Source organism: Cherax quadricarinatus, chromosome 51 (genome assembly GCF_038502225.1).
Source record: "Cherax quadricarinatus isolate ZL_2023a chromosome 51, ASM3850222v1, whole genome shotgun sequence".
NCBI classification, from domain to species: Eukaryota; Metazoa; Arthropoda; class Malacostraca; order Decapoda; family Parastacidae; genus Cherax; species Cherax quadricarinatus.
In genome coordinates this window covers 13,338,569-13,361,284 of record NC_091342.1, presented here as the reverse complement: position 1 = coordinate 13,361,284, position 22,716 = coordinate 13,338,569, and the positions used below count along the sequence as shown (strand labels likewise).

General features: G+C 42.0%; 1 protein-coding gene across 3 annotated transcripts in view; it reads right to left on the bottom strand.

The window, feature by feature from the left end:
• The window catches only part of LOC138854186 (uncharacterized), a 581,412-nt gene that overhangs the window by 160,060 nt on the left and 398,636 nt on the right, over positions 1–22,716 (bottom strand). For all 3 annotated transcript variants that reach the window (XM_070095873.1, XM_070095871.1, XM_070095872.1), the window contains exon 3: positions 16,212–16,507. In XM_070095873.1, the coding sequence (XP_069951974.1) occupies positions 16,212–16,495 (284 nt within the window). In that variant the 5' untranslated portion in view covers positions 16,496–16,507. The remainder of the gene's footprint in view (positions 1–16,211; positions 16,508–22,716) is intronic.

The following is a 22,716-nucleotide window of genomic DNA, read 5'->3' as shown; positions in this document are numbered from 1 at the left end:
ACAGGTCATCACTGTTGTAGTATACCTGGTAGGTCATCATTGTTGCAGTATACCTGGCAGGTCATAATTGTTGCAGTATACCTGACAAGTCATCACTTTTGTAGTATACCTGGCAGGTCATCATTGTTGCAGTATACCTGGCAGGTCATCATTGTTGCAGTATACCTGACAGGTCATCACTTTTGTAGTATACCTGGCAGGTCATCACTGTTGTAATATACCTGGCAGGTCATCACTGTTGTAGTATACCTGGCAGGTCATCACTGTTGTAGTATACCTGGCAGGTCATCATTGTTGCAGTATACCTGGCAGGTCACATTCCCTGACAGGTTGTTAATATCTTGTGAACACAAATTTTACCGGCTGACCCGCGTCGGCAAAATCAGCCAGCATCACTCTGCGTCAGCCAGCATCACCCAGCATCACCCTGATTCAGCCAGCATCAGCTAACTCCAGTCATTGTCACTCAGCTTCAGTCAGGATCACCCTGTGTCAGCCAGCATCAGCCAGCTTCAGTTAGCGACACCCATCTTCAGCTAGGATCACCCTGCGTCAGTTAGCATCAGCCAGCGTCCCCCTGCGTCAGCCAGTATCAACCAGTTTCAGTCAGCATCACCCAGCTTCAAGCAGCGTCACTCTGTGTCAGCCAGCATCAGTCAGCGTTAGCCAGCATCACTCAGCTTCAGCAAGCATCATCAATCTTCAGCCAGCGTCACCTAGCGTCAGCCAGCGTCACCTAGCGTCACCTAGCGTCAGCCAGCGTCAGTCAGCATCACAAGATAGAGTAGAAACCAGTCTTGGAGTGAAGACATTCTGGGCCAAGATGAATGAGGTGGTGATTATACTGTCGCTTTCCCCCTCCCCCTTCCATCGCTGATGGTCCCTGACACACAGTGACGGCGCCTGGTAGTGACTGACACACTGACAGCGCCTGCTGGCCCCTGACACACACACTGACGGCGCCTGGCGGGCCCTAACACACACTGACGGCGCCTGCTGGCCCCTGACACACACACTGACGGCGCCTGGCGGGCCCTAACACACACTGACGGCGCCTGCTGGCCCCTGATATACAATGACGGCGCCTGCTAGCCCCTGACACAGAATGACGGTGCCTGCCAAACGCACAATGACGGCGCCTGTTGGCCCCTGACACACAATAATGGCGCCTGACGGTGCTGAAGTACTGACGGCGGGTGACTGACTGACCGTGGAGGACAGTGACTGACAACAGGTGGTGATTAATTAACAGTAACTGGAGGACAGATGAACCTAGGAATTCATGACGCAACTTTCTCCCTCACACATTCACTCACCTGGAGAGAGAGAGAGAGAAAGAGAGAGAGAGAGAGAAAGAGAGAGAGAGAGAGAGAGAGAGAGAGAGAGAGAGAGAGAGAGAGAGGGAGGGAGCTATATATATATAGAGATAGATAGATAGATAGATAGATAGATAGATAGATAGAGAGAGAGAGAGAGAGAGAGAGAGAGAGAGAGAGAGAGAGAGAGAGAGAGGAGAGAGATTCTGTTATCCTCGCTAATTTATTATCCTCACTTATTTACTACTGTTCTCACTAATTTACTAGTATCCTCACTAATGTACTAGTATCCTCACTAATTTACTACTATTCTCACTAATTTACTACTATTCTCACTAATTTACTACTATCCTCACTAATTTACTACTATCCTCACTAATTTACTACTATCCTCACTAATTTACTACTATTCTCACTAATTTACTACTATCCTCACTAATTTACTACTATCCTCACTAATTTACTACTTTTTTTTTTTTTTTTTTTTTTATCACACCGGCCGATTCCCACCAAGGCAGGGTGGCCCGAAAAAGAAAAACTTTCACCATCATTCACTCCATCACTGTCTTGCCAGAAGGGTGCTTTACACTACAGTTTTTAAACTGCAACATTAACACCCCTCCTTCAGAGTGCAGGCACTGTACTTCCCATCTCCAGGACTCAAGTCCGGCCTGCCGGTTTCCCTGAATCCCTTCATAAATGTTACTTTGCTCACACTCCAACAGCACGTCAAGTATTAAAAACCATTTGTCTCCATTCACTCCTATCAAACACGCTCACGCATGCCTGCTGGAAGTCCAAGCCCCTCGCACACAAAACCTCCTTTACCCCCTCCCTCCAACCCTTCCTAGGCCGACCCCTACCCCGCCTTCCTTCCACTACAGACTGATACACTCTTGAAGTCATTCTGTTTCGCTCCATTCTCTCTACATGTCCGAACCACCTCAACAACCCTTCCTCAGCCCTCTGGACAACAGTTTTGGTAATCCCGCACCTCCTCCTAACTTCCAAACTACGAATTCTCTGCATTATATTCACACCACACATTGCCCTCAGACATGACATCTCCACTGCCTCCAGCCTTCTCCTCGCTGCAACATTCATCACCCACGCTTCACACCCATATAAGAGCGTTGGTAAAACTATACTCTCATACATTCCCCTCTTTGCCTCCAAGGACAAAGTTCTTTGTCTCCACAGACTCCTAAGTGCACCACTCACTCTTTTTCCCTCATCAATTCTATGATTCACCTCATCTTTCATAGACCCATCCGCTGACACGTCCACTCCCAAATATCTGAATACGTTCACCTCCTCCATACTCTCTCCCTCCAATCTGATATTCAATCTTTCATCACCTAATCTTTTTGTTATCCTCATAACCTTACTCTTTCCTGTATTCACCTTTAATTTTCTTCTTATGCACACCCTACCAAATTCATCCACCAATCTCTGCAACTTCTCTTCAGAATCTCCCAAGAGCACAGTGTCATCAGCAAAGAGCAGCTGTGACAACTCCCACTTTGTGTGTGATTCTTTATCTTTTAACTCCACGCCTCTTGCCAAGACCCTCGCATTTACTTCTCTTACAACCCCATCTATAAATATATTAAACAACCACGGTGACATCACACATCCTTGTCTAAGGCCTACTTTTACTGGGAAAAAATTTCCCTCTTTCCTACATACTCTAACTTGAGCCTCACTATCCTCGTAAAAACTCTTCACTGCTTTCAGTAACCTACCTCCTACACCATACACTTGCAACATCTGCCACATTGCCCCCCTATCCACCCTGTCATACGCCTTTTCCAAATCCATAAATGCCACAAAGACCTCTTTAGCCTTATCTAAATACTGTTCACTTATATGTTTCACTGTAAACACCTGGTCCACACACCCCCTACCTTTCCTAAAGCCTCCTTGTTCATCTGCTATCCTATTCTCCGTCTTACTCTTAATTCTTTCAATTTTAACTCTACCATACACTTTACCAGGTACACTCAACAGACTTATCCCCCTATAATTTTTGCACTCTCTTTTATCCCCTTTGCCTTTATACAAAGGAACTATGCATGCTCTCTGCCAATCCCTAGGTACCTTACCCTCTTACTACTATCCTCACTAATTTACTACTATCCTCACTAATTTACTACTATCCTCACTAATTTACTACTATCCTCACTAATTTACTACTATCCTCACTAATTTACTACTATCCTCACTAATTTACTACTATCCTCACTAATTTACTACTATCCTCACTAATTTAGTACTATCCTCAATAATTTTCTGTTAGATCACAGAAACTATCATCACAAACCATTAGAAAGTTTATTCACGTCATTTCGGGAATAATATCCACAGTTGGTGCCTAGTGTTGGGTCATTAGGTCACTCTGCATGGAACCATCACTATGCAATAAACAGTTACCCTGTTACCTAGGTTAATCAGGATCGCTGCCTATCGACACACAAGAGTCAATAAGGCTGCATGTCACCTGTTCGCCACTAGTCAAGAATACTTTAATATATATGGGACCGTAACGTCGTCATAAACTTCTCTCTCTCCTATGTGCGGGTTATTTGTGTACGTGTATATATTCCGAGATGTATATCCCTCCATGTGCACATGAACTGTGCCTCTCAGTGTACATGCATAAAGAGATATACTCAAAATATATATAGAATACCGGTTTAATTTAAGGATAAAGCTTATAGTGCTGTCATTCCATGTGTAGAGACGTTTCCAACGTCAAGCATCGTTTAATTTAATAAAGGAAACAAAGACACAAAGAGTATCTTACAACCTAATTTCACCTATAAATTAGCCAATACACCAAAACATTAATGAGCACATTCAGTGAATAATCACTGGATATATGGAGACAAACATTTCTTCATTATAACAGAATTGCTTCACATACGCGATCATCATCGCCTTTATTATTAATCCCTTAAAGAGTAGCGAGAACAAGAGAACCAGTTAATGAGCATCCCAAACGGGAACAAAAATGTGAAACTATCTTACCACTAGAAGACTCTTGCAACAACTCATTCTAAATTCAACCGCAAAAGGCGCTAATCAGTGTCTGTGTATTCTGTGGCAGCGGGGCGCGGCTGCAGTCACCCAGCTATGCTCACAGCACCGCCATGTTGACACGCAGATGTCAGGGAGGGCCAAGTAAGGGAAAGCCACATGGGCAGGTGTCAGTGTGGCATAGTAATGTTCAGGCTTAAAGATTTTTATATATTATTGTTTATTATGGATTTTTTCTATATTTTAAGGACGCTGTAAATAAGGCTGGAAGCATTTTGCAAAAACATATGCAGGAGTTGACATCAGCAGTGGCGTCTCAACTATCTGGACAGTAATGTAGTGCCATTATGGTGGGAGGTTCACTCAGGATGAGTGACGATGCACAATAACCTCGTCCCTCAGGGCTAAGTCTAACCTCAGGACGAGTCTGACCAAGTGTCAAGCTTCTCGACATCTTTCATCCTCGCCAAATACCCGTAATTAAAGGTGGAACCCTGTGACGGCGTTTCGGTCTGTCCTGGACCATCGTCAGGTTACAACTGGGGTGAGAAAAGTAGAAGACTGAAGGCAATACTGAAGGTGGCGGAGAAAGAAGTACGTAATAATAGTTGTGGTACTAGTAGTAATAATAGATGTAGGATAAGCGGTAATAATGGTAATGGTGGTGGTGGTGGTGGTGGTGGTGGTGGTGGCGGTGGCGGTGGCGGTGGAGGTGGTGGTAGTAGTAGTAGTAGTAGTAGTAGTAGTAGTAGTGGTGGTGGTGGTGGTGGTGGTGGTGGTGGTGGTGGTAGTGGTAGTAGTAGTAGTAGTAGTAGTAGTAGTAGTAATGGTGGTGGTGGTGGTGGTGGTGGTGGTGGCAGCAGTAGTAGTAGTAGTGGCAGCAGCAGCAGTAGTAGTAGTAGTAGTAGTAGTAGTAGTAGTAGTAATGGTGGTGGTGGTGGTAGTAGTAGTAGTAGTAGTAATGGTGGTGGTGGCAGCAGTAGTAGTAGTGGCAGCAGTAGTAGTAGTAGTAGAAGTAGTATTGGTGGTGGTGGCAGCAGTAGTAGTGGTGGTGTTGGTAGTAGTAGTTGTATTAGAAGTGGTGGTAGTATTAAAGGTAGCAGCAGTGGTAGTAGCAGCAATGTAGTAGTGTTAGTGATAAAGCGGAAGAAATAATAGTAAAGAGTGCAGTACTTTTGAAAGAATTTGTAAGGTGGTCTCATGATCCTCGTCTGTGTGTGTTTGGTGAATTATTCCAGCCACGGTACTGCGATATTTTTTGTATTCTTTGCTCGTCTATTTTCGTTCCGGCAATATTCCTTATATCTGCTGGAAAAATACTGACGCACTGAAGAGCCCTCACTCGGTAGGGAACGTCAGATACAGGCATGGTGGAGCCCCCTGAGGTTCACTTCTCTCTAACATACTGATGAAGAACCTTGAGAGGGGCCGCCATGACTGAGTTGTGTCATGTACAGAGGTCGTCGCGATGACCAAGATGTGTCGTGTACAGAGGTCGTTGTGATGACCGAGTTGTCATGTATACGGGTCGTTGCGATTATCTAGTGGCATGTACACAGATCATCGTTATCGTGTCATGTACACAGGTCGTCGCGATCATTCAGTGTCATGTACACAGGTCGTCGCGATCATTCAGTGTCATGTACACAGGTCGTCGCGATCATTCAGTGTCATGTACACAGGTCGTCGCGATCATTCAGTGTCATGTACACAGGTCGTCGCGATCATTCAGTGTCATGTACACAGGTCGTCGCGATCATTCAGTGTCATGTACACAGGTCGTCGCGATCATTCAGTGTCATGTACACAGGTCGTCGCGATCATTCAGTGTCATGTACACAGGTCGTCGCGATCATCCAGTGTCATGTACACAGGTCGTCGCGATCATCCAGTGTCATGTACACAGGTCGTCGCGATCATTCAGTGTCATGTACACAGGTCGTCGCGATCATTCAGTGTCATGTACACAGGTCGTCGCGATCATCCAGTGTCATGTACACAGGTCGTCGCGATCATCCAGTGTCATGTACACAGGTCGTCGTGATCAAGTGTCCTTTACACAGATCGTCGCGATCATTCAGTGTCATGTACACAGGTCGTCGCGATCATCCAGTGTCATGTACACAGGTCGTCGCGATCATTCAGTGTCATGTACACAGGTCGTCGCGATCATCCAGTGTCATGTACACAGGTCGTCGCGATCATTCAGTGTCATGTACACAGGTCGTCGCGATCATTCAGTGTCATGTACACAGGTCGTCGCGATCATCCAGTGTCATGTACACAGGTCGTCGCGATCATCCAGTGTCATGTACACAGGTCGTCGCGATCATTCAGTGTCATGTACACAGGTCGTCGCGATCATTCAGTGTCATGTACACAGGTCGTCGTGATCATCCAGTGTCATGTACACAGGTCGTTGCGATCATTCAGTGTCATGTACACAGGTCGTCGCGATCATCCAGTGTCATGTACACAGGTCGTCGCGATCATTCAGTGTCATGTACACAGGTCGTCGCGATCATTCAGTGTCATGTACACAGGTCGTCGCGATCATTCAGTGTCATGTACACAGGTCGTCGCGATCATTCAGTGTCATGTACACAGGTCGTCGCTATCATCCAGTGTCATGTACACAGGTCGTCGCGATCATCCAGTGTCATGTACACAGGTCGTCGCGATCATCCAGTGTCATGTACACAGGTCGTCGCGATCATTCAGTGTCATGTACACAGGTCGTCGCGATCATTCAGTGTCATGTACACAGGTCGTCGCGATCATCCAGTGTCATGTACACAGGTCGTCGTGATCATTCAGTGTCATGTACACAGGTCGTCGTGATCATTCAGTGTCATGTACACAGGTCGTCGCGATCATCCAGTGTAATGTACACAGGTCGTCGCGATCATCCAGTGTCATGTACACAGGTCGTCGCGATCATCCAGTGTCATGTACAAAGGTCGTTGCGATCATCCAGTGTCATGTACAAAGGTCGTTGCGATCAACAAGTGTCATGTACAAAGGTCGTTGCGATCAACAATTGTCATGTACACAGGTCGTCGAGATCATTTAGTGCCATGTACACAGCAGACGAGCAGATAAAGCTGGAATCTTTTACGACTCCTGACTTCCTTGTGAGTTCGTAGAGATGGCCAGAAGACTTGTCAAGTAGTTTGTGTACATTTTCTTTCCACTTAGGAGGCTAGACAAGTGATTAGATAAATACAGTTATGGTGGAGAGATTCTGTGCCAGCAGGCGGGTTGAGGGTGGCAGATGGGTGAAGTCAGCAGGTGAGTGGTTGGGATAAGGGAGGCAGGTGGATAAGTGAGACGATAGGCGGAGAGAGGGTGGAGTGCATGGGAGGCTGTGAGCGGAGTGCACGCTAACGGAAATATTTACGTCCATCCAACCATACTTGTCTATTATACAAAAAACTCACCGCCACCACCACTTGTATCTCACCTCACCTTGCATGTCTTCATTATCTTCATCTTCCTCAACTTTACCATCATTATCATCGTCATCTTCAACTTTTTCCTCTGGTCTCCAATACCTCCACAACCATAACCAACTTCCATAACACTTTTTCCTAATATATGATGATTTACCTGTCCTTATATTAAGAGAAATTATTCCCATACTAATCAACATTCCCGACACGAGTCCGCTTTATCGGAATGGTTTTTATGACTCCATCAATGTAATAACCTCGGAACATTGTATATGTCGTTTATATTCCAGTATTTTCACTCAGCCTTATTTTCCCCTCGCCACAAATTGTTGTACATAAACAACCATAAGGTACAATATAAACATATCCATAAGGTTCAATATATATACACCCATGATGTATAATATACACATCTCCAAGGTATAATATATATATTCCTCAGTAAGGTGTAATGTATTCACAGATTACATCTGGGAGTAGACTCTCGAAAGTCATCAAAGGTAAATGTGGTACTAGCTGGAATGTATTGCATAATTTCACTGACTCTTAGAACAACATCGGCTTGTATTACACACCAACCTCAACGTTTGTACATGTCGGTATAGCTTTTTTTTTTTTGTACTCTTTGAAGATGTGCCACATTTGGAGCAGACATTGTCTTTCACAGGGCAGTTGGTAGCGGAATTAGTGTAGATAAGACAGTTCCACTATGGCGATATGTGTATTTTTCTTGCTCGATGTCCCTCGTTGGGACATTGACATTTCGTAATCTAATCTTGGTCACTGATGAGATGCTGGGTATCGGATTTTGGTCCATGGACCTCGGTCTTCTAAGTTAGTTCTTCAGCTTTCAGGATGGGTCGTGGTATCTCTTCAAAGTCCTTTTTTTTCATTGTGGAAGTTGTCGGTGTTTCTTGCTGAAATAGTCTGCGATGAAGGAGTCCTCTGTTGCTAAAAGGTTCAAGAATTTCACCTGGTGGGCAGTGCTTGAATCAACGTATAAGTGAATTTATCTCTGATAGGCTTTATTTTCACTCGGTGCGTTTGAAGAGGAGTAGTAATCCCGGTTACAGAGAGCTCGTAGAGAATAATAGAAGAGTGACTTTGCTAATACATCGGTGAGATGACCAGTCGAGGAAGCAATCAGTGCTTAATCTGAGTAACTGAATCAAAGTGATCTGATTCACTCATTCTAGAAACCAAGTCATTTTTTAGCTAAGTTTGTAGATTTCAAAAATTCAAAGTTTTTGCTTGGATGGCCTCGGGCTTATGTACTCCGATGACCAAAATCTTTAAATCTGTATATGTTGGTATGAGCTACGTCATTCACATCGTCGCTCCCCGAAGTATTAACTTGGCGTCTGAAACAAGTTTTACTCCTATTTGGTGGTCAATGAATATACTTCATGATACACTTCAGACGCCTCTAAGATAGCAAGGATTGCTACCTTGCAATACATTGAAATCTCCAGGAATATTTATTAACAAGATATCTGACAATAAACCTGTTGTAGTATAAGATGATTCTTATAATAACTGATTTTAAATATATCTTTACTGACATTATTTTTTTATTAGTTCATGGCAGTTCTTTCGTGTTTTTGTGGTTTAATTACTTTTAGTAAAAATCTGTTCCTAATTACAGAAAGAGAGCTACACTCCTTGTATTCCGTTCATTACACTTTTAAACTTTTCAACAGTTGTAACAGAAAAACTTCCTCCCTCAGGTCACTCTCTAACTACAATATCCCTCAAGTAACAGTTCTTCCGCATTTTAGAATTGTCCGATTGTCTCTCGTATCCCGTAGCTCGGTTGGTAGCTCACTCAGCTCACACACTGAGTGTACGTGGTTCGATCTCAGATACGGGTAGAAACATTGGGCGTTTTTCCTTACACGTGCTGTCCCTGTTCGCCTAGCAGCAAGTAGGTATTTGGGTGTTAGCCGACTGGTGTGGGTCGCATCCTGGGGGACAAGATTAACCTAAGTTGCCCTCTGCATAACCAGGGGATTTTATATAGTATATCACTGATGTCAGCTAGGTCTGTATAAGTTGTATCATGTACTTGTAGAAATAAAGATTATTATTATTATTATTATTATTATTATTATTATTATTATTATATATGATTAATTTCAACACTTTTTCATTTTCTCAAGGTTTCTCGTGAACTTATTCAGAGTATAAAGAGAGAGAGAGAGAGAGAGAGAGAGAGAGAGAGAGAGAGAGAGAGAGCGAGTGTGAGTGCGAGTGTGAGTGCGAGTGTGAGTATGAGTATGAGTATGAGTGTGTGTGTGTGTGTGTATGTTTGTGTGTGTGTGTGTGTGTGTGTGTGTGTATGTGTGTGTGAGAGAGAGAGAGAAGAGAGAGAGAGAGCGAGTGTGAGTGCGAGTGTGAGTGCGAGTATGAGTATGAGTATGAGTATGAGTATGAGTGTGTGTGTGTGTGTGTGTGTGTGTGTATGTTTGTTTGTGTGTGTGTGTGTGTGTGTGTGTGTGTGTGTGTGTGTGTGTGTGTGTGTGTGTGTGTGTGTGTATGAAGGTGTTTTTATGAGAGGTGATGAACCTAGGTGTGACAGAGACTCCTGGATAAATGATGCTGGGATGATTAAGAACCTGTCAAAATTCAGCTATCGTAATAAGGGTTCAGTCTCTCTTAGTCACTGTCATATTATATTAGCAGCCTTAAACACTCTCATCAGACATAATGGACAGCTCGTTTAGTGATAAATTGCTGCCAGTTGACTCCATTGTAACTGGTTTCTAGGGCTGGATCAAACTGCTTGGTAATAAAACTTAATAATCTAGTAGACTTAAGTCGACAATTCAGAAGCGTTAACGGAAACAGACTAGCCATTAAGACTTAATTAAACATAGATGCTAATAACATTTAATAATCTAGTAGATACTGGAGATTTGTTAGTCTAGCAGGGCTAGTGTTCATGGTGGATAATTTAACGATGCCTATGTCAACCCTGAAAGATTGTAAATTTGGGCCAGTATCATTCCTGTCGCGGTCTTTATGATCGTTAATCTCAACTGAGTGTTATTGTTGTATATATTTCTATGTCTGTGTCTCTGTATAGCTATGATTCCTTATGTCTCACTTAAATCTCTGTCCATGTGTCCACTTCCTGTCTCTCCTCTCCTTCGAGGTCTAACTAGTATTTTTAGGAGACTGAATCACAAGAATACTGAGCGTTACCAGGAATGTGAGACGCTGATAGAGTTTGTGAATTCAAAACCCGTTTTTACATCTCATTTTATTAAGTAATTATATTCCTGGTAGTATCCTCTTCTTTCACTTTTTATAATTTATCTTTGTTTTACTTGTGTTATTACTGTTTCCGTCTTCCACCATGACTTCTTGGTGAGACCAGTAACCTAAGTCCAAGTATCAACACTACCTTCTCTACCTCTACCATTTATATCCCTCTCCTACGACCCCCTCCCCCTGTCTCTCCCTACTACCCTCTCTCTCTCTCTAGATAAGTGTAGAGAATGAAGTTGGAGAGGAGGCAGAGTGAATAATATATGTGATGATGAAGATGAAGAAGTAACGGAGTGCGTAAGGAGTAATAACCCTGAGCAAGCAAGAGTAACATGATCTCTGGCCACACTGACCTAGGAAATGATGCCAGGGATATAACTCACAACATGACAGGATAATGACTCGGTAACAGAGTAACACGAACTCACAGCCAATGAGTAATAACTCCGGAAATGAGCTGACAAATAAAACTCATCAGAACCATCAACTGCTACTTAGTGCTCTCACAAATTATGCTGGAATATCTAAAAATAAAAATAAAAACATTCCAAAGACATCATTACTAGTTGGCAGTAATGACATCAGTAATACGACACAAGAATGTAAGACTTGTCAATGATTAGATTGAGATTTACATTTTGTCTCTGAGGTTAATTTATTGTGCAACCTACAGTATATTCATCCCGTGGACGGTAGCGCATGAACATATGTTATACACAATACTAAGTCTACTAATTCTAAAGAATCTATTTACTGCTAGGTAAACAAGGCCATCTGGTGTAAGAGACCCAAGACTCAAACTGGGAAACTTGGAGGCGCATTTCCAGCCTTGGAAATTTGACGCCCATAGGACGAGGCTCTCTGCTGTTAAGAGAGAAATAAAAAACGAAAAACTGGAGGAAGATAATGTCTAGTGTTTTTATCCTCACACATACTGAACACATAGATTCTTTGTTATTAATTACTCGCTTTATTAATCTGTTGTTGGGTAGCTCAATAACTCACAATCGAAAGAACACAGGTTTAATCCCTGTCTAGTCAAGATACATGGGCAAGTCTCCTTATATCTGCTGTTCTTGTTCACGTGGCAGCAACGGGTCGCCTGAGTGTTAGCCGTCTGTTGTGTATGCATCCTTAGAAAAGGGACCGAGAAACTTCAATAAAGCCACACTTCTTGTATTTCTTGAGTTATCCTGGGTTAAGAGCCCTCCGTTTACTAATTTAAAGTCGGGGCACCTCGTAACGTAGTGGTAGAGCATTCACTTACAGCAGTGTGCAAATTAATTGGGACAGGAGTAAATTTTGTGATTATCTCACAATATGTCTAAGTCTCCTAAGATGATGTTGTAAGGTAGTTTTACTGCTAAAGGCCCTGGACGGCTTGTTATTGTTGAGGGAACGAAGAACATTAACAAATACAAGGCAAACCTGGTGACTAATTTGCTTCCCATTATAGACACAGACTGTCCTGATGAAGAGGGCATTTTCCAGCAGGATCTTGCTCCATGCCACACGTCCAGAAAAATACTGACAGCTTTTGAAGAGAGTGGGCTAAGAGTTCTAAATTAACCTGGAAACTCTCCTTACCTAAACACAATTGAGAGTATATGGGCAATAATCAAACGTAGGATCGCGAAACTGTGGAGAAGCTAATTGCTGCTGTTACAAGGACCTGGTTCCACGACAAAGAACTTGCCAAAATGTGTTAAACATTGGTCGATTCTATGCCAAGGCGTGTAGCAATGATTACAGAAGCTCGATTGCTAGCGTACTCAGTTCACACACTGAGGCCCGGGGATCGATCCCCGGTACGGGTGGAAAGATTAGGACGTGTTTCCTTAATAAGACACCTGCTGTCCATGTTCACCCATCAGTAAAATAGGTACTTGGGTGTCAGTTGACTGGTGTGGGTCGCATCCTGGGACAAAATTTACCTAATTTGCCCGAAATGTTGTGCATAATAAACGGCTTTCTACACAGTATGTCACTGATATCAGCTAGGTCTGTATACCTTGTAAATGTACTTGTAGAAATAAAGATATTATTATTACATTATTATAAATGTCTTACTTCATCATTGTTCCAGTTAATATGCACACTACTGTTCAACCAGAAGTACTTGGGTTGAACTTATTATTATTAAAGATTCGTCGGTATTCTCCCGGCCAGGGCCTTTTCCAAGTGGTGGCCCGGCCTTGGTTCCCTGTCTAGGGAGTGTCTGAGACCTAATTCTCCCATGGGAGGAGGCACAAGTACCCCCCCCATCTTTGGGACCAACTGTCCCCAGGCCTAGCCACATTCCCCGCCCTCACGGGGCTCGTAGGGAGAAGCTAGGCCTCTGGTCTGCCATCTGCCCCGCCCCAAGGGGGCTAATGGGAATGGCAGACTTGTGAGTTGCAAGCTCGGGCACAGGCGCCTACCCTAGCCTAGAAGGGCTGGGCATAGTGTCGATGGGGTTGAACTCTTGGCGAGGCGGGAAGCATTGGCAGGTCTCCTGACTATTGCCACCCTTTTTGACCTAGCGGTAAATACTAATAAAAATAAAAATAATAATAATAATAATAATAAATAATATCTTTATTTCTACAAGTTCGTGTACAAGATGTAAGGTCCTGGCTGACATCAATGACATACTACTATAAAGAAAGCTTCTTGTAATGCAGAATAGAGACCTATCAGTTAATCGACTCCTGTGCCTTCCATCCTAGGGAAGGATTTAACAAGAATCCCTGTGTAAATGAGCCACAATGCTTATCTTTCTTAAGTTACGTGTTATTATACCTCTGGGGTTACTCATACAAATATAGTAGTCGTCGTCAAATTTTCTACGAGTTTCCCCTTCTGAACTACTGCCTCAAAACAGAAAATGGACCGGAAAATTATATTTAAAGAAAACGACCTTTTTTATGGATAACTTTAAATATTAGGCGATAACGTTCCACCTGTTAGGGAAGAATTTTTTTTTTCGATTAACCAGCAGGGTTAGTAACATAATGAAGTCTTTGCCTCATCTGTAACTGTCTTATTTCCATTGGAGTTCTTTAATCCTAACACCCAGCTGGAGGCAACCCCGTGGCCTGGCTGACAAAGCTCTAGCTTCACATACCGAGGACCCGGGTTCGATTCACGGCAGGGTGGGAACACTTCGACGCGTTTCCTTACACCTGTTGTCCTGTTCAACTAGCAGCAAATAGGTACCTGGGTGTTAGTGGACTGGTGTGGGTCGCATCCTGGGGAACAAGATTGAGAACCCCATTGGAAATAAGACAGACAGTCCTCGATGACGCACTGCCTTTCTTGGGTTATCCTGGGTAGCTAACCCTCCGGGGTTAAAAATCCGAACGAAATCTTATCTTAGGTACCTACTTACTGCTAAGTGAGCCGTGAACATAGGCAGCAAATATAAGGAAATATGTTCAACGTTTCACCAGTGCTGGGGAGCGACCCTCGGTCCCTCTGTGTGTGAGCTAAGGATACTATCAACTGAGCCACGAGCTAAAGATAAAATATGTAAACAAATATTTTCTGTGAAAACTACCAGCCATTATGGCTGAAATAACCTTATATCACGACATTATTACACAAGTTTGCTAATTTTGCAAGGTGTCCTAATTAATAAAAATTACGACGGTATTTGCCAGACAGGATATATACACGAGAGATGTATTTCTCTCAGCGTATATATGCAGAGAGTTTAATTCTTACTTTAGGGTTTAAAGTGTTCCTGTCTGCCGGTGAAGAGGCTACGTCCAGCCTTAACGACCCTAGTGTAGTAGATAGGCATTCAACTCCATTCGCCAACGTATTTCAATTCAATTCAAAGTTTATTCTCTATAAGGATTACAATGCTGAGTTTACAGAAATTTGGTTATTGTTTGGTTTACATGTAGTAAAATAGTGATTACAGAGTGTACCACTAGAACGCTTAGCATGGCTAGGCATTTCGGGCATACTTAGTTTTATTCTTAATTGTAAAATATTACAAATTATGAGGTAAGTTGGTATTATGGCTAAGTGACTAAATACTAGTTTGTGAGTTTAGCAATGTGAATGCTTTTTGTTTTGGCACAGTACATAGTTTCAGTATTGGAGTATCACAGGATTCATTATTTTAAGACTGAGATTAATATTTCTGTTTATGGTCAAATGAGTGAGCGAGTGTAAGTGTGAACCACCAGGTGGTATTCGTGTAGTTAGTTGACGGGGTGTATCAGGGAGATAAGATGTTTTCTAATGGTAGTTTTGAAGGTGATGAATGTGTCTGCAGTTCTAGAGTTCTCAGGTAGGGTATTCCAGATTTTAGGGCCTTTGACATACATTGAATTTTTGTAAAGGTTTAGTCGGACACGGGGAATGTCGTAGAGATGTTTGTGTCTGGTGTTATGCCTGTGGGTTCTGTCACAATTATCAAGAAAGCGTTTTAGGTCAAGGTTGATATTAGAGTTTAAGGCCCTGTAGATATAGATTGCACAGTAGTAAGTGTGGATGTACTGAACTGGGAGTAAGTTTAGATCTATGAAGAGTGGGGGGGTGTGTTGCCAGGGATGGGATTTAGTGATTATTCTTACTGCAGCTTTTTGTTGGGTTATTATTGGCTTTAGGTGTGTTGCTGCAGTTGATCCCCAAGCACAAATAGCATAGGATATTATAATGGGATATTATAATGGCTTGCTGATTATTAGCATTATGTTAAACACTTGGGTGTTTAACTCTTCCCCATGAAGGTGTTAAACACCTTTGAGGTGTTAAACACCTCTGACGAAAGGTGTTAAACACCTTTCGTCAGAATCAAGGCACCTCCCTGAAGGTAGTTGTACTGTACCTGTATGAGACGTGAAGATAACGTATGTTGTACCCATATAAGACATGATAATATTTGCTGTACCTGAATAAGACATGAAGGTACCATGTACTGTACGACACATGAAGGTACCATGTACTGTACCACACACGAAGGTACCATGTACTGTACGACACATGAAGGTACCATGTACTGTACGACACATGAACGTACCATGTACTGTACCACACATGAAGGTACCATGTACTGTACCACACATGAAGGTACCATGTACTGTACCACACATGAAGGTACCATGTACTGTACGACACATGAAGGTTCCATGTACTGTACCTGTATGAGAGGCGTGGCCTGAGTGTGGTGTAGGGTTGCAGGAGGTCAGGACACTCGAGGTAGGTTGCACCGTCAGTGAGGTCAAGCCAGCCGGGGTCATCATCCTCGTCCTCTGGCTGGAAGCGTGGGGGTGGGGCTAGGAGGGGGCCGTGATTTCCGCTCCCTGGGGCCCCCAGCCCACGGTGGGCTGCTAGACTGGAGGGGTCAACGTAAGGGGGGTCACAGTCGTCATCCCCGTCATCCTCGGGGATAACCTTTACTTCTGGCACCAGGGCCGCCGCCATCACACACGCATCCTGCAACATACCAGTCATCAACCTTAGTCCTATCAGTACACACACATACACTTAAACATACAGATAAAGACGGGGTCATCATGTAGGTGCAGTAGTGGGGACCCATAACCTCGGGGAAGTAAATAAAAGGGATTCAAGGAAAAATAATATATTAGCCGGGTCACCCGGGCCGGAAGTACCGGCAAACCTCTAATGAATGAATGAATGAATAAGATTTCTCCTTGATGCTGTTTGAATATTCTACTTCTACTACTCTATCTTTTAAATGTAATAATATACACTGTATATACTTTTTTGAAAAATGGCACACAGATTTACAGGATACATTAATAGTACAATTATATATACACTCAGTGGGCACTTCATTAGTTCCACCCTTCTAGTTCCGGGTAGGGCCCAACTTTGCCCTCAGAACAGCCCGAATTCTTTTTGGCAAGGATTCAACAAAGTGCTGGAAACATTCCTTAGAGATTCTCGTCCATAGTGACATGATAGCATCACGCAGTTGCTGCAAATTTGTCGGTTGCACAATCATGCTGCGAATCTCTCCTTGCACTATATCCTAAAGAATTACACCAAAATCTGACCCTACCATATGCATGTCACAGCAGAAATCGCGATTCGTCAGACCAGACGACGTTTTTCCAATCTTCAATTGTCCAGTGTTTGGTGAGCTTGTGCCCACTGTAGCCTCAGTTTCCTGTTCTTAGCTGACAGGAGTGGAATCTGGTGTGGTCATCTGCTGCTGTTTCCCATCCACATATCCACTTCAACGTTCAATGTGTTGTGCGTTCAGAAATGTTCTTCTGTTTACCACTGTTGTAACGCATGCTTATTTCAGTTACCGTCGCCTCCATATCAGCTTGAACCAGTCTGGCCATTTTCTTCTGACTTCTCTCACTTAACAAGGTGTTTTGCCCACAGAACTGCCCATGACCATTCTCTACAAAAACTCGAGACCGTTGTGTGTGAAAATCTCGGGAGATCAACAGTTTTTGAGATACTCAAACTACACCTCCGTCAGACACCAACAATTATTTCACCGTCAGAGTCACTTAGATTACATTTCTTCCCCATTCTGATGTTCGATCTGAACAGCTGAGCATTTTGCCCTTGTCTGCATGCTTTTAAACACTGAGGTGTTGCCACGTGATTGGCTGATTAGATATTTGCATTAACGAACAGGCGCACTTAATAAAGTACACACACACACACACACATTATAAATACACACACACACACACACATATATATATATATATATATATATATATATATATATATATATATATATATATATATATATATATATATGCAAGATTACAGGTACGTCTTGCTACTTCTACTTACACTTAGGTCACACTACACATACATGTACATGTTTATTTATACACACTCATCTGAGTTTTCTTTGATTTTATCTTAATAGTTCTTGGTCTTATTACTTTTCCTTTTATATCCATGGGGAAGTGGAATAAGAATCTTTCCTCCGTAAGCCATGCGTGTTGTAAAAGTCAACTAAAATGCCGGGAACAATGGGCTAGTAACCCCTTTTCCTGTAAAGATTACTAAAAAGAATAAGAAGAAGAAAATTGTCAAAGTGGGAAGTCTGAATGTGCGTGGATGTTGTGCAAATGATAAGAAAGAGATGATTGTGGATGTTATGAATGAGAAGAAGCTGGATGTCCTGGCTTTAAGTGAAACAAAGCTGAAGGGGGTGGGAGAGTTTCAATGGAGAGGAATAAATGGGATTAGGTCAGGGGTTTCAAATAGAGTTAGAGCTAAAGAAGGAGTAGCAATAATGTTGAAGGATAAGCTATGGCAGGAAAAGAGGGACTACAAATGCATAAATTCAAGGATTATGTGGAGTAAAATAAAGATTGGATGTGAAAAGTGGGTTATAGTAAGCGTGTATGCACCTGGAGAAGAGAGAAGTGTAGAGGAGAGAGATTCTGGGAAATGTTGAGTGAATGCGTGGGGAGTTTTGAATCAAGTGTGAGAGTAATGGTGGTTGGGGATTTCAATGCTAAAGTGGGTAAAAATGTTATGGAGGGAGTAGTAGGTAAATTTGGGGTGCCAGGGGTAAATGTAAATGGGGAGCCTTTAATTGAGCTATGTTTAGAAAGAAATTTGGTAATAAGTAATACATATTTTATGAAAAAGAGGATAAATAAATATACAAGGTATGATGTAGCACATAATGAAAGTAGTTTATTAGATTATGTATTGGTGGATAAAAGGTTGATGGGTAGGCTCCAGGATGTACATGTTTATAGAGGGGCAACTGATATATCAGATCATTATTTAGTTGTAGCTACAGTTAGAATAAGAGGTAGATGGGAAAAGAGGAAGGTGGCAACAACAAGTAAGAGGGAGGTGAAAGTGTATAAACTAAGGGAGGAGGAAGTTCGGGCGAGATATAAGCGATTTTTGGCAGAAAGGTGGGCTAGTGCAAAGATGAGTAGTGGGGGGGTTGAAGAGGGTTGGAATAGTTTTAAAAATGCAGTATTAGAATGTGGGGCAGAAGTTTGTGGTTATAGGAGGGTGGGGGCAGGAGGAAAGAGGAGTGATAAAGAGAAAAAGGTAGCTTACGAGAGTAAAAGAAAGGAGAAGAGAGTGGTGAGAGAGTGCAAAAGGAGAGCAGATGAAAGAGTGGGAGAGGCACTGTCAAGAAATTTTAATGAAAATAAGAAAAAAATTTGGAGTGAGTTAAACAAGTTAAGAAAGCCTAGGGAAAGTATGGATTTGTCAGTTAAAAACAGAGTAGGGGAGTTAGTAGATGGGGAGAGGGAGGTATTAGGTAGATGGCGAGAATATTATGAGGAACTTTTAAATGTTGAGGAAGAAAGGGAGGCGGTAATTTCATGCACTGGCCAGGGAGGTATACCATCTTTTAGGAGTGAAGAAGAGCAGAATGTAAGTGTGGTGGAGGTACGTGAGGCATTACGTAGAATGAAAGGGGGTAAAGCAGCTGGAACTGATGGGATCATGACAGAAATGTTAAAAGCAGGGGGGATATAGTGTTGGACTGGTTGGTACTTTTGTTTAATAAATGTATGAAAGAGGGGAAGGTACCTAGGGATTGGCGGAGAGCATGTATAGTCCCTTTATATAAAGGGAAAGGGGACAAAAGAGATTGTAAAAATTATAGAGGAATAAGTTTACTGAGTATACCAGGAAAAGTATACGGTAGAGTTATAATTGAAAGAATTAGAGGTAAGACAGAATGTAGAATTGCGGATGAGCAAGGAGGCTTCAGAGGGGATGTGTAGATCAAGTGTTTACATTGAAGCATATATGTGAACAGTATTTAGATAAAGGTAGGGAAGTTTTTATTGCATTTATGGATTTAGAAAAGGCATATGATAGAGTGGATAGAGGAGCAATGTGGCAGATGTTGCAAGTTTATGGAATAGGTGGTAAGTTACTAAATGCTGTAAAGAGCTTTTATGAGGATAGTGAGGCTCAGGTTAGGGTGTGTAGAAGAGAGGGAGACTACTTCCCGGTAAAAGTAGGTCTTAGACAGGGATGTGTAATGTCACCATGGTTGTTTAATATATTTATGGATGGGGTTATAAAAGAAGTAAATGCTAGGGTGTTCGGGAGAGGGGTGGGATTAAATTATGGGGAATCAAATTCAAAATGGGAATTGACACAGTTACTTTTTGCTGATGATACTGTGCTTATGGGAGATTCTAAAGAAAAATTGCAAAGGTTAGTGGATGAGTTTGAGAACATGTGTAAAAGTGGAAAGTTGAAAGTGAACATAGAAAAGAGTAAGGTGATGAGGGTATCAAATGATTTAGATAAAGAAAAATTGGATATCAAATTGGGGAGGAGGAGTATGGAAGAAGTGAATGTTTTCAGATACTTGGGAGTTGACGTGTCGGCGGATGGATTTATGAAGGATGAGGTTAATCATAGAATTGATGAGGGAAAAAAGGTGAGTGGTGCGTTGAGGTAAATGTGGAGTCAAAAAACGTTATCTATGGAGGCAAAGAAGGGAATGTATGAAAGTATAGTAGTACCAACACTCTTATATGGATGTGAAGCTTGGGTGGTAAATGCAGCAGCGAGGAGACGGTTGGAGGCAGTGGAGATGTCCTGTCTAAGGGCAATGTGTGGTGTAAATATTATGCAGAAAATTCGGAGTGTGGAAATTAGGAGAAGGTGTGGAGTTAATAAAAGCATTAGTCAGAGGGCAGAAGAGGGGTTGTTGAAGTGGTTTGGTCATTTAGAGAGAATGGATCAAAGTAGAATGACATGGAAAGCATATAAATCTATAGGGGAAGGAAAGAGGGGTAGGGGTCGTCCTCGAAAGGGTTGGAAAGAGGGGGTAAAGGAGGTTTTGTGGGCGAGGGGCTTGGACTTCCAACAAGCGTGCATGAGCGTGTTAGATAGGAGTGAATGGAGACGAATGATACTTGGGACCTGACGATCTGTTGGAGTGTGAGCAGGGTAATATTTAGTGAAGGGATTCAGGGAAACCGGTTATTTTCTTATAGTCGGACTTGAGTCCTGGAAATGGGAAGTACAATGCCTGCACTTTAAAGGAGGGGTTTGGGATATTGGCAGTTTGGAGGGATATGTTGTGTATCTTTATACGTATATGCTTCTAAACTGTTGTATTCTGAGCACCTCTGCAAAAGCAGTGATAATGTGTGAGTGTGGTGAAAGTGTTGAATGATGATGAAAGTATTTTCTTTTTGGGGATTTTTTTTCTTTTTTGGGTCACCCTGCCTCGGTGGGAGACGACCAACTTGTTGGAAATATATCTATATATATATATATATATATATATATATATATATATATATATATATATATATATATATATATATGAAGGAGGGGTGTTAATGTTGCAGTTTAAAAACTGTAGTGTAAAGCACCCTTCTGGCAAGACAGTGAATGAGTGAATGATGGTGAAAGTTTTTCTTGTTTGGGCCACCCTGCCTTGGTGGGAATCCGCCAGTGTGTTAATAAAATATATATATATATATATATATATATATATATATATATATATATATATATATATATATATATATATATATATATATATATATATATATATATGCATAAGCATATATTAGCATTATTATTTGAATGTTTTTAATTTTGACAGTAATGACTCCAAAATGGTCCTTAATACAACACCCATTAATTATTATTATATATCCCTGAAGGGGGGGGGACATTTAAGTAGTTACCTGAATTTGTTTTTCATTTTATTTATTTTCTTCTTCTGTTTTTAATTCATAGCACCAGAAAGATTCATCCAATTGTGTTTGAATTTTCAAAGGTAGTTTAGACGCCCGGCTGTTAATTCTTACATGTAACTAATTCTTACATGTAACTAATTCTTACATGTAACTAATTCTTACATGTAACTAATTCTTACATGTAACTAATTCTTACATGTAACTAATTCTTACATGTAACTAATTCTTACATGTAACTAATTCTTACATGTAACTAATTCTTACATGTAACTAATTCTTACATGCAACTAATTCTTACATGTAACTAATTCTTACATGTAACTAATTCTTACATGTAACTAATTCTTACATGTAACTAATTCTTACATGTAACTAATTCTTACATGTAACTAATTCTTACATGTAACTAATTCTTACATGTAACTAATTCTTACATGTAACTAATTCTTACATGTAACTAATTCTTACATGTAACTAAGCGTGGTTGTTATAGTTCTCTTCTAGGGAGATGTCCACAAAAACAAGACTTAACCCTGCCAGCAGACTCCTACTTAGATCCATCAGTTTACCTGGAGTTTATCTGGAGAGAGTTCCGGGGGTCAACGCCCCCGCGGTCCGGTCTGTGACCAGGCCTCATGGTGGATCAAGGCCTGATCAACCAGGCTGTTACTGCTGGCTGCACACAATCCAACATACGAACCACAGCCCGGCTGGTCAGGTACCGACTTTAGGTGCTTGTCCAGTGCCTGCTTGACAGCCAAGGGTCTATTGGTAATCCCCCTTATGTATGCTGGGAGGCAGCTGAACAGTCTTGGGCCTCTGACACTTATTGTGTTGTCTCTTAACGTGCTAGTGACACCCCTGCTTTTCATTGGGGGGATGTTGCATCGTCTGCCGAGTCTTTTGCTTTCGTAGGGAGTGATTTTCGTGTGCAAGTTTGGTACTAGTCCCTCTAGGATTTTCCAAGTGTATATATATGATCATGTA